Below are 11244 nucleotides of genomic sequence, written 5' to 3' on the forward strand. Positions count from 1 at the left end.
CTTCGCCATGGACATTAGCCTCAAGAACCTGAATGTGACAACTTGGTTTGGGGTTACGTTTGGACTGTTTGGCGTCGCGTTCTTTCTTCTGGTTGTGAATATCCCAGGCTGGGTCAAGCTGGTGAGGAATAGTGTACAGGGTACGAGAACGGAAGCACGATACATCTAAGAATGGTGATCAACATGACTAACACAGGGTTTTGGCGGAACTTTGGTTCTTCATGTAGGACCTTCGTTAACTTACGCCTAATATGGCATAATATACTTAGTTACGCACACCCCTATTCTGACAAGTTGGAGAACGCCTTGCGTTTTAGTAGGTTATTGAGGGACTGGGTCTTTGAGTTGTGTGGGCTTATTATCCTGGCTAGGGTTCATCATCGATCAAACAAATGACTTGGCAAGAATTTTGTTGAATTTGACGCGTATTACGTGAATATTGACGAAGATTTCGTGTAAACTGTTCGAGTCGATTTTTGCCAGGTCATTTGTTTGATAAATGATGAACCCTGATCCCGGCTATGTCAACTCCAGAAACGTTGAAAGCGAGGCTATACAGCATATTGGCTACGAGCAGCGAGTTGCGTTTGTCACTAGATGGATCGCAAAGGGTGTTTCTATCGGCAACAACGGGGACAACGGGCTGGGCGGCGGCGAGATTCACGATATTTCTGAATAGCTTCATTATTACCCACCAAACCCACTCACCATGGACTTTTATTAGTCATCTTATACGTTCATCCACCAGAGGGCTGTGGTGGGTGTGATGTGGTTGTTGACACCCCTGAGAGGCCGCCCGTCAACTACACTTAAACCGCTGTTATCAAGGAGACTACTCCGTACTTCGTGTCAGTTTTATAGCCTTTTGTACATTGTCACCCAGGAATCTGCCTCGTTATCCAGGTCTCAAACACAATGACTCAGTTCAGTATTTAGCTAGTGTAGTGGTAGGTTTTTGTTATTGACTGTTACGAAATCGGAACACTGTTGGGAAGGCCCCCGCCGTGTGGGGTAAACGTAGTATGGGGGACTTGCTCCAACCTCCAGTCTTGGAGGCTACCATACCAACATTTCAACATTTGTATGCCAAACTAGGAACCATTTTATACCTTTAGGCCGACATATCTAAGTAAAACATGAAGGGGCTTGGGCCCGTTCTCATTGTTCAAAACCTGTTTAGACGGCAACCTCCTCGGCGACGATGGTGAAGTTCTTGGGCCCAATATATCTCTGCGAAATGGTAGTACCTCCGTTTTCAAAGATAAACTGATCTGATGTAGCAGTATCTAAGCGAACGAACAAGTTAGCATTTTGAGAAACTTGCCAATCCTTTCAAGAAGCGATATAAGGAGAGTTTCGAAGGAAATGCCAAGAGTAGGATCATGGCGCTGTTCTTGTGAAATGAGATGCGAGTAAGCAGTCAGACTTACGGGTTCCAGTTAGGTTAGTGTTTGCATTAAGCGCCGAGGTGATAGTGAGAGTGAGGCCACCATTGGCAATGTCGATAGAATAAGCAAAGTCTGGGTTCGTGAAACAGGCCGTCAAGGGGAGAGGCGGAAGGTTGTCCGGGCCTAGAACTATGTTCCCGCAAATGTACCCGTTGTCGCTAGGCGTTTCAAAGGATGGGACCACCCGGAAGCCGTAGCTACATGTACACATTAGAAGGATAATTTATCTTGCGCCGGCGTCACTTATGAGCAGTAACTTACCCACACGTAACGCTGTGCGGTGTACAGTCAGCCGAAAAGCCGAAGACATCGTACGAGGCGGCATCTCGAGGCTTGACTGCCGCGCCAGAGGCCGCGACCGCGAACAGAGTGCTAAGGACAGCGTTGACTCTCATGTTGCTGACAGAGTTATGACAGAGAATTGACGGTTGTGATGAGGGTGATAGTGTTTTGATTTACAGACTGATAGCTGGGCAACTGTTATTTCCAAGTTTGCAATCGACCTACTAGCATCATGCTTATATATAACTTCACGACTATTGCTCTGTGTTGCATAATACGCATCGGTAACGCTACGGTTCGGGTAACAACTCCGCTAACTCATGATGCAACCGAGGAGATGCAGATCACCTCGTATTGAGGCTGGGTCCGCCAAATGGCAAGCGCCATCAACCTCGTGTTTTGATTATATAACGCGATGTTTCTTTACCGCTCGGGCTTCGAAGAATCACAGAAACGTCTTCATACCATGTAATCGAGCCGTCCAATTCAATGATATGTTGCGATTGCAGCCGTACTAGCGGTCAAGAAACATCACACGATGTAACCAAGGCAGAAATGCTCTTAACCGTTCCCATCTAGCGGCGGCTCTTCCGCCCAGGCGAGGGGCGACTTATTGTTGTCTCGTATGATAATATCCTAGTCGCGTTGAGTCAATATCGAATTTGAAAAATAATCAGATCTGAACCGCTAAGTTGGTCCTTGAATACGACTTGAGCTTGATCCCATCACGGCTTCAGTTTTCCAGGGGTTGGCCAGCGAGCAAGTTAGGCGCTGAGGCGGTCTGATCAGGTGCCCAAGTCCACTAAGTAGAGTGAAGCTTGCGATAACGATAAGAGCTTAAACCCCGGGGGGGGACCGTTAGATAGGAGGTAGGTACTTAGGTACTTATTGAAAGATACCTAGGTCTGTATGTCCGCATTTCTCGCGAAGCCCTCAAAATTGGAGGTGCCAAAGGCCAGGTTCCCAGCAGCAGCGACATCGCCACCGTCATGCGCCAACCTGGGGCTGTTGCGCGACCGCGCTCAATATGTCAAATCTGCGAATCCCTATCTGTCCGGCCTCGCCGAGCTGCGGCGCCCCTAATTAGTGCTCGAAATGTCTCTTACCAACACTCCCAACCCCGGCGAGCAAAGAGCCCATACATATTGCCGCAACGCCGCGCGCTGTCTTCGACCGTAGTACCTAGTACGAACAGATCCAAGCCGTCCAAGAGTCCTTCAAGTGAGGCCGTAACCAAAGTCGATACTGAAGCTTCGTCAACACATACGTCGTATACCCTTGGCATCAAGGACTCTCTTGACTCTCTTGAAGCAAGCGTATCGGAAATCACTTCTTCTCCAGGCATCCCCTCTAAGCAGAGCGTGAGCGGAGTGCTGGACGCTTGCCATGCGTTGGCAGAATTATATACAGATGTGGCAGCGCAGCCGCATATTGTACACGATCTTAGCCAATTGGATTCTACGGCTTCCACACTGCTCTCTCTAGATGGTGATGCAAGTGCGAAACCGGCGATACCATCGACATCTACTGCCAAAAATGATCCAAAACTATCACAAGACAAAGACTATTCGGCGAAGTTGAATGAATTACTTGATAAGATCTCCATGGTCGCCTATCGAATCTTGGCTCATCAGCCAGTAGTAATAACGCCCGATCTACTCGACCAGTATGTTAGAGTCCAGGCAAAGCTGGAGAGGCCGGAAACTCTGCCTAGAATATTCAATCTGTATGCATCAAAACCTTTGCCTCGTGAGGGCTCCGTGCCCTTGCGCTACAAAAAGCAAAACCCCGACCGTCCCGAAGGTGCCATCGAGCCCAAGATAGCTGACGCTGCGCTTGACGCGGCTATCGCGACAAAGAACCTAGATGCCGCTGTCGGCATCATTGAAAGTAGCTACGGAACTACGGCCTTTGTCCGAAGCAAACTTCTCCGTCACGGTCTACTACCAATCGGCGCATTAGTTGGCACTCCTGTAGCAGCCTACATACTGGCCACTAACTTCTCCGGTCTGCAGCAAACAATGGATACCGCTACCGCCACGAACGTGGCCTTTGTAGGAATCCTGGCTTACGTTGGTTTCACGGCATCCCTAGGAGTGGTCGCGGCTACAACAGCGAACGATCAAATGAAACGAGTAACATGGGCTCCTGGGATGCCGCTGAGGAAGCGATGGATCAGGGAAGAAGAAAGGGCGGCGTTAGACAAGGTAGCGTGTGCCTGGGGTTTCCAAGAGCTATGGCGGCAAGGCGAGGAAGAGGGCGCCGAGTGGGATGCCCTCCGCGAATATATTGGCCAGAAGGGAATGGTGCTCGATCGGACTGAACTCATGGAGGGCATGGATTAGTGCTCATGATGAATTATGTCTTCCTTGTGTAAGTATAAGTAAGTGTAGCCACTATGGAAACCCCGGGATACGGTCAAATGAGATTCTAGCGAGCCGGATATTGTATCTAAACATTTACACGACAATTGTAAAATCACCATGAATGAAATCGGCTGTCATTGTAAAAACTTGGACTCATCCTTGATTTATCGTGGTTCAAGCGCTCTGGGGGAGGTTGAGCTTCCCTTCCCCAATACAGTTAGTCAGCCATTCAGCATACCGTACATGAGATGACACCATAACCAGCCACAATTAGCCGTTATAGGAGCCGCTATCACATTGATCACTCCTCCACTTACATATTGGCTTAGGTGTACCTGGAGAGAAGACGTTGCTTCAATATTCATATGAATACGTGAGCATTGACCATGGCGTCTGAAGGAGAAACGCGACCGCTGCTGTCCGCTTCTCGAGAGCAAGCCGATGAACCCGTCGCTCCTCGGCACGATGGCGTCATCACCAGCGACGATATTGCTCAGGGGTCTTCATTCTCCAAGAACCTTGGTACTGCCGAGGCTTTCGCGATTGTGATTAGCATCGTGATAGGGAGTGGAATTTTCACGTCGCCCGGTTCAATTGATACTCACGTTCCCTCCCCGGGGGCGGCGCTGGTCGTATGGCTTATCGGCGGGATTCTAGCCTGGACTGGGGCATCTACTATGGCGGAGCTCGGCACCGCGATACCTGGCGAAGGTGAGGGATGAACCATTAGGTCGAATCTCACTCTCCTTGGATTATGGAATTAACCTGGTGATACCTAGGTGGGGTACAGCCGTACTTGCGCTATATCTTCGGCGACGTGTTTGGTTTTCTGGCTGCTTGGACGTGGATTGTCGCTGTGATGCCCGCGACCTTGGCCATCCTCAGCATCGTCTTCGTCGAGAGCATATACTCGGCCGCCGGCATCACCGACCAGGCGGACAGGATTGAGCACAAGCTCCTCTCCATCCTCATCTTGGTGGTCATCGGCGTAGCGAATTCAATCAGCACGAAAACGAGCACGCGGCTGAACGGCTTCTTCGTAGTAACGAAGTTTACCACTATCGCTGCTGTTGTTGTCGCTGGGCTTGTCGTCGTTATCATACAGGCGACCCATCCGAACAGAGACGATGTCGGTGGCCGTGACTGGTTCACGAAGCCGGTAAGTATTTCGACCTCATCTACTTTTAATCTTCCTTTCTCCCTATAAGAAATGTTGCTGATAGACGGTGCCGAAGTGGTTTGGAAACCGACCAACAGTGAACCCAGATGGAAGTAGAACCGATTGGGGCCATTTGAGCGAATGGGAGCTTCTGGGACACTACTCAACTGCTCTATACGGAGCACTATGGGCATATTCTGGCTGGGACAAGGTAAGTAGCTTATAGCTCGACCTGATCACCGAATATTAACGCCGAGCAGGCTATCTACATCTCCGCTGAGCTTTCGTCGCCGGCGAAACAGCTTCCCCTCGCCATCAATAGCGCTATTCCTACAATAGTCTTTTGTTTTATTACGGCTAACACAGCTTACTATATCTTATTGCCATGGAACGTGGTATCCACAACAGATAGCGTGGCTGTGGTATGTCTACGCCTTTAACTTCCCCGCGGTAGATACCTGAAAGCTGACATAAGGACCTCAGACTGCCATAACGCGCCTTCTCGGCCAAGGCTTCGGCATCGTCGCCGCCATAGTCATCTGTCTAGTCGTCGCAGGCTCTCTGCTGGGCAACTCCTTCGTAGCCGGCCGCATGGCCGTGGCAGCTGCGAACCAAGAATGGCTGCCACGTCTCTTTTCACAGTTAGGCCGAGTCGGCATCAGAAAGAGACCCGAGCAAGAGTCAGAGTCGGCAGATAGTTCCGCAGGCACAACCGCGTCAGATGCCCCGATCAACGCTATCATCTTGTCCACCGCGCTCTCCGCTTTATACATCCTCCTCGGCAATTTCCGCGCTCTGCTCACGTTCAACGGCCTCGGCGAGTATTCCTTTTTCTTCCTCACTGTTCTCGGGGCCATCGTCTTGCGAGTTCGCGAACCTGGTCTTCACAGACCGTATAAGCCTCTTGTACTTATCCCGGCCGTCTTTGCTGTTGTGAGCGGCTTTGTGGTCGTAAGGGGCGCTATATTTGCACCGGTTCTGGCGGCTGTTCTGATCGTGTTGTGGATCATTGGTGGTGTGCTGTATTGGGGGCGCAAGGAGTATGCTAGAAGACGAGTGGGCTGAGATGCTCTGCTAGATATGGTTACTAGTAATTGCGTGCTTAAGGAGAGGTGGATGAGAAGACATTATAATCACATAACATTGTAGACATATTCTTTCATTCATAATAGCCCGAGTGATGTGTGTTTGATATACGAGAACTAGCTCGTATAGCCGATAGTCAGGTCCTAGCATCATCGATAAACTCTTCAATTTCTATACCGAAGGTGCCCGACGGCGCTCGCCATCGCTAGATATACTATCTCATGCTTTCCCCACCCCCCTGTGGTCGGCTGATTCGCCCTTTACGCCCCGCCGTGGAAACTCGCGCAATCGAGGAAACCATGCGCGCCGAGCTTTCTCAGTCGGACTTATTCCAGTTTCTATGTCATTCCTTTCAGAAGCTGAGCTAAGGTCGCCTGGACTAGTCTTCGCGTGTGTCGGATCAATTCTAGTCTGAGGATCAGTGGCGACAGCAGTTCTGTTGGGATGATTTTGTTGGTGATGCGCCGGATCATGACTAAATTCAGAATGAGGGGAGGCATCATTGTTAGGTGTAGTGTACAGTTGTTGATCTCCTTCATAAAAGTAAAAGCTTAATAACTATAACACTCTATAAAGATAAGTAGTAGAGTTTTAATACTTACCAATTAGTAATAGTTATTACAAAGCGCTCTGTCCTTGGATTTACTTAGTGGTATAGAAAACAACGTCTTGCTCGATTATAAACTACGTAGCCTTAAGCAATTTCACCTTTGTCCTCTGTCACTAAAGCAAATATGTTCTCTGATGTCTGCAGATTAATAACCCGGTTAATATCTTCAAACCCTTGACGCGTCTGGATTTCAACCTCAACATTATGGTCTGGCTGCATCACAACAGCGGAAATATTAGTGCTCGTGGTGGTCGGAATCTTCCACTCGCCTTCTACAAGTTTCATGTCGAATCTCGCAATGAAGGTAGCAACAACGGCTAGGATCTCATTCGTAGCGAAGTGGCGACCAGGGCATAGAGTTTTACCACCACCAAAGGGGCGGAAGCAAACGTCTCGCGGACGGTTCTTCCTCTGCTCCGGGAGGAATCGGCGCGGGTTATACTCATCCACATCGTCTCCCCAGAGGCTGCTATCTTGATGAATGACACCACTAGGCACTTGTAACATGGCGCCCTTCTTCAGTAGCCATTGGTCGAGGTAGGTGCCCTCCATGACCTCGCGTACAGATGCACCCATAGATCGATAGCGAAGGACTTCTTGGTAGGATGAGAGGAGTAGAGAGCAGCTCTTCTTAACGGTAGTGATATCAAGGGCTTTGGCCTTATTACCATTTTCAGTTGATGTCCTAGTACAGGCATCGACTTCTTTGTGGATGTCACTAGGGAGGTCTGGGTGAGAGTGAAGCAGAAGCAGAGTCCAAAAAGCTGCAGGGGCTGTATTCACCAAGATGGCGATTAAACCCCCAACTTCATAGCGGGCGATATCTTCTATGGACACGTTGTTGTCTACCTCTGCTTGGTAACGCTTTTTGGCAAGAGCTGACGCATGCTTGAAACCCCCTGCTTTGTAGCATTTCTCAAAGGCTTTCGCAACCTTGTTTCGAGCCGCTATGGGCTTCCGAGCGGTTAGTGAAGGAAGGATGCCGATGAGGATTGACATAAGTCCGCATTCGAACTCCCTAAACGCAGAGTAAGTTAGATCCCGCCACTCTGCATGGCGCTGGAAAGGACTGATGACAGCCACTCTACTTACCAAAGAGCATCAATAATCCCGGGATCGTCATATGGGTTCATGGGACCATATACGGACGGGGTAGTTGCCGTCGTGATGGCATCTCTCAACCAGGAGTACATGCTCAGAGCTTTGGTTTCTCCCTTATTGGGCTGTAGCTAGTCAAACAGTTTCACAACTTCTCGGATCATAGATCGGTTCATGTCATTAAGGTCTGAGCCAGGCTTGAGGGCGGACCTGTCAGACGTTGGTGGAGTTAAGGAGCGGGTTAACAAGGGTCCCGAGATTATATATATATTTAGTATACCGCTTAATTGCCTTTTAGATAGAACTTGGCTAGCTAGAGCATTTAATATTACTTTGAATTGATCCTTCGAACGTATTCTAGGGGCCTTATGGCCCACCTACGTCCGAGAGGACCGCATCGCCTCGTATGACTCCATTGATAAACCAAAATCGCCATCGTCGCCGTTGACGGTCTTGGCTAGTATAGACTGCGCCTCTTTACTGGTGCCACAAACGGTAGATGCAAACTTGGCTTCAATGGGCGGGAAGGCAAGGGTCTTGTGCTGCTTTTGCACCAATTGAACGAGGGCTGGGCTGGTCACCACGTACATCTTCTGGCTGAGGAGGGCCATGGTGAAAATGGGAGCCGCAACCTGCTTGCTTCGGGAAGAATTAGTCCGCCTCACCAAAACAAAGAAAATACAAAGTAGCCTATGCTATGTCGATACCTGAGGCAAACATAGTAGTTAAACTTGCTGCGCGATATCCCAATCATGTGCCCAACGAGGGGAACTGATTGGGGAGCCAGCGGTGGCTCGCGACTGTCTTGGGCAACCGTTTTGCGAGCGAGAAAGTATGCTACGGCAACAACGCCGGCGGCGAAGATAACAAGATTGGAATGGCTTGGGGCAGAAAATATGATGAAGGCAAGGGAAAATGTGAGGAAAATATTAGAGGGATAGGGGATAAGCTGACCACACCCCCTACGAACCACCTATACTGTACGGTATTTACATATAAAACTGTAAAATAGATAATTAAAAATAACTAATTGAAAAAAGCATCTATAACTACTAAACTCTAAAATTAGCTATATAATATAATTCTATATATATAATTAAATTATAAAAAATATCGACCTATTATAGGAAGTGTATTTAATTGTTAAAGTTATAGTGGTTTTTTTAAGGTGTAATTTATATGGGAATTTATACAGTGCCATATAAAAATTTTCAAACTTAATAACTTTAACCAAGAATATTTATATGGAGAAAATTCGTAAAAATAAATATAATATATTAATAAGTGCTAAATTACTTAATAAACTTAATTCTTTTAACCGTTTACTTTTACTATTTTTATTCGATTTATTATACATTATTGAAGGTAAAAATATTACCTTTTTAAGGTACTAATTTAGGTAAAAAATATACAGTACGGCGTCGCACTAAAATACTGTACATTTTTTCACCTAAATTATTATCTTTAAAAGGTAACATTTCTATCTTTAATAACGTATAATAAATCGAATAAAAATAGTAAAAATAAACGGTTTCAAAGATTAAATTCATTAACCAATTTAGCATTTTCTAATATATTACATTTATTTTTACGATTTCTTTCCGTATAAATATTCCAGGTTAAGGTTAGTAGGTTTGAAAAATTTTATATGGCACTGTACAAATTCCCATATAAATTATACCTTAAAAAAACCACTATAACTTTAACAATTAAATACACTTCCTATAATAGGTCGATATTTTTTATAATTTAATTATATATATAGAATTATATTATATAGCTAATTTTAAAGTTTAGTAGTTATAGATGCTTTTTTCAATTAGTTATTTTTAATTATCTATTTTACAGTTTTATATGTAAATACCGTACAGTATAGGTGGTTCGCGAGGGGGGTGGTTCGTAGGGGGTGTGGTCAGCTTATGGGTATCAAGGACCCAAGATAGACTAAGTATATTGTTCTGACATGAACAAATCCTGCCCGGCCCAGCCCTACAGAGGTAAACAAACGCTAACGAGGAATATTTCTCAGAGAGCGTTAGGGATTACCTCCGTGCGTTGAAGCGAATGAGGATGCATGCACCAACCTACCCAGGTATCAACTGCGTGAAGTTTGCCTTACCTTATGATGTGCCCGCTCGGGTATCTGTGGAAAGGTACGGCATCGAGCAAGTACATCATCAAGCACCTGTAGTTTGTGATGGGGAATGCAAATATAAAGGTCATTGGCAAGGAGAGGGGGGCGGTAAAGGCATATGCTGATAAGAAACCTAGTGATACTTAGCAATACTTGAACGTTTTAAACCCAAACAGGGAGGAGAAGGTTGTTGACATTAGGATTATCAGGTGCCATTAGGGGTGAAAATCCCTTGTTAGCAGAACGTCGAAGATTGATTTTTTTTTTATCTTTACCCGTATAATTCTATCTAATGACTAATTACTTGCCTACTTTTCACATATGTCAGCCCCGAGAAAGTTTGAAAGCAAGAGAGTGGTATGGGTGGAATGGGAACTCTGATTTCCAACCTTATTTATCTTCATTAACTTCATAGCGCAAGTATAGACTGGGAGTCGTGGAGGTAGGTGAATTACTAGTTTCAGGAAGAGAGAATAGGCAAGGGCAAAGCAGGTCCGGGGCAACTTAGATATACCTACAGTTGTGATTCGATCCGATCTCACCATACGAAATTCAATATCAACTCTACCAAGTTATGTACCCAAAGAACGTGTCTAAATGGTGAGCTTTCTAAACAGCAACTGAACAAGAGGAGTCCCAGTTTAGTTGACTTAGTTGTTTAGGACCCGCAGCCATCCACACCAACCGAAGCCATATAAATTAGCATGGACTGCTTATATTATATTTAAATCTCGTCGTCTCGACTAGTTTTATCTAGCTATTCATCCTAAGATTGCCCCCTTCTACGTTCTGCTTCATGCACCTGGCAGCTGATCTACTTCAAGGTATTACCAGCTTCCTTGAAAGGGATATGACCATTCTACCCATTAATTAGAATCTAACATGACCAAATGGTTGCGATGAATCTCTACTGGCGTCTATCCGCCTGATATTGTCTGCTTGCCAGTTCTTCAGCTAAATCATCATCCGGCAAAGAGTCTGAACCATACCCCAGAATTGCAATCGAGATCTTCACTTTACCTAGTTGAATTCTTATAAGATTACCAGGCAATTGCCCCTGT

At 46.5% G+C, this 11244-nt stretch overlaps 5 protein-coding genes across 5 annotated transcripts; 3 read left to right on the plus strand and 2 right to left on the minus strand.

Moving 5' to 3' along the window:
• F5B22DRAFT_596145 (uncharacterized protein) lies at positions 1 to 273 on the plus strand. Its single transcript, XM_047974200.1, has one exon. The coding sequence runs from the start codon at positions 8 to 10 to the stop codon at positions 167 to 169; it is 162 nt and encodes a 53-aa protein (XP_047833211.1). The 5' UTR covers positions 1 to 7; the 3' UTR covers positions 170 to 273.
• A 606-nt stretch (positions 274 to 879) lies between these two features.
• F5B22DRAFT_565722 (uncharacterized protein) lies at positions 880 to 1946 on the minus strand. Its single transcript, XM_047973099.1, has 3 exons — positions 1710 to 1946; positions 1431 to 1645; positions 880 to 1286 (listed from the first exon to the last, which is right to left on the minus strand). Exons 1-3 carry the CDS (start codon positions 1841 to 1843, stop codon positions 1177 to 1179), a joined length of 459 nt encoding a protein of 152 aa, XP_047833212.1. The 5' UTR covers positions 1844 to 1946; the 3' UTR covers positions 880 to 1176.
• Positions 1947 to 2420: 474 nt separating this feature from the next.
• On the plus strand, positions 2421 to 4278 carry F5B22DRAFT_565762 (uncharacterized protein). Its single transcript, XM_047973100.1, has one exon. It carries the CDS (start codon positions 2720 to 2722, stop codon positions 4073 to 4075), a length of 1356 nt encoding a protein of 451 aa, XP_047833213.1. The 5' UTR covers positions 2421 to 2719; the 3' UTR covers positions 4076 to 4278.
• On the plus strand, positions 4244 to 6521 carry F5B22DRAFT_596148 (amino acid/polyamine transporter I). Its single transcript, XM_047974201.1, has 5 exons — positions 4244 to 4807; positions 4876 to 5255; positions 5332 to 5466; positions 5516 to 5677; positions 5739 to 6521. Exons 1-5 carry the CDS (start codon positions 4483 to 4485, stop codon positions 6318 to 6320), a joined length of 1584 nt encoding a protein of 527 aa, XP_047833214.1. The 5' UTR covers positions 4244 to 4482; the 3' UTR covers positions 6321 to 6521.
• A 514-nt stretch (positions 6522 to 7035) lies between these two features.
• Positions 7036 to 10211, minus strand: F5B22DRAFT_634621 (cytochrome P450; the record flags this gene model as incomplete). The annotated part of the gene is made up of 6 exons (XM_047977006.1): positions 7036 to 7969; positions 8044 to 8180; positions 8355 to 8358; positions 8431 to 8688; positions 8757 to 8930; positions 10207 to 10211. The coding sequence occupies 6 exons, from the start codon at positions 10209 to 10211 to the stop codon at positions 7036 to 7038; spliced, it is 1512 nt and encodes a 503-aa protein (XP_047833215.1).
• Positions 10212 to 11244: the final 1033 nt, after the last annotated feature.

This window comes from Xylaria bambusicola (genome assembly GCF_022495145.1).
Source record: "Xylaria bambusicola strain CBS 139988 unplaced genomic scaffold F5B22scaffold_9, whole genome shotgun sequence".
NCBI lineage: Eukaryota > Fungi > Ascomycota > Sordariomycetes > Xylariales > Xylariaceae > Xylaria > Xylaria bambusicola.

Excerpts from the sequence above, each read along its gene's own strand:
- F5B22DRAFT_565722 (XM_047973099.1), bottom strand. The coding sequence starts at position 1,843 with ATGAGAGTCAACGCTGTCCTTAGCACTCTGTTCGCGGTCGCGGCCTCT. Across the intron at positions 1,646-1,709 it reads CCGCACAGCGTTACGTGTGG|CTACGGCTTCCGGGTGGTCC; the intron begins GTAAGTTACTGC and ends GTGTACATGTAG. Across the intron at positions 1,287-1,430 it reads CACTAACCTAACTGGAACCC|ATACTGCTACATCAGATCAG; the intron begins GTAAGTCTGACT and ends TCGTTCGCTTAG.
- F5B22DRAFT_596148 (XM_047974201.1), top strand. The coding sequence starts at position 4,483 with ATGGCGTCTGAAGGAGAAACGCGACCGCTGCTGTCCGCTTCTCGAGAG. Across the intron at positions 4,808-4,875 it reads CACCGCGATACCTGGCGAAG|GTGGGGTACAGCCGTACTTG; the intron begins GTGAGGGATGAA and ends GGTGATACCTAG. Across the intron at positions 5,256-5,331 it reads GTGACTGGTTCACGAAGCCG|TGGTTTGGAAACCGACCAAC; the intron begins GTAAGTATTTCG and ends ACGGTGCCGAAG.
- F5B22DRAFT_596145 (XM_047974200.1), top strand. The coding sequence starts at position 8 with ATGGACATTAGCCTCAAGAACCTGAATGTGACAACTTGGTTTGGGGTT.
- F5B22DRAFT_565762 (XM_047973100.1), top strand. The coding sequence starts at position 2,720 with ATGCGCCAACCTGGGGCTGTTGCGCGACCGCGCTCAATATGTCAAATC.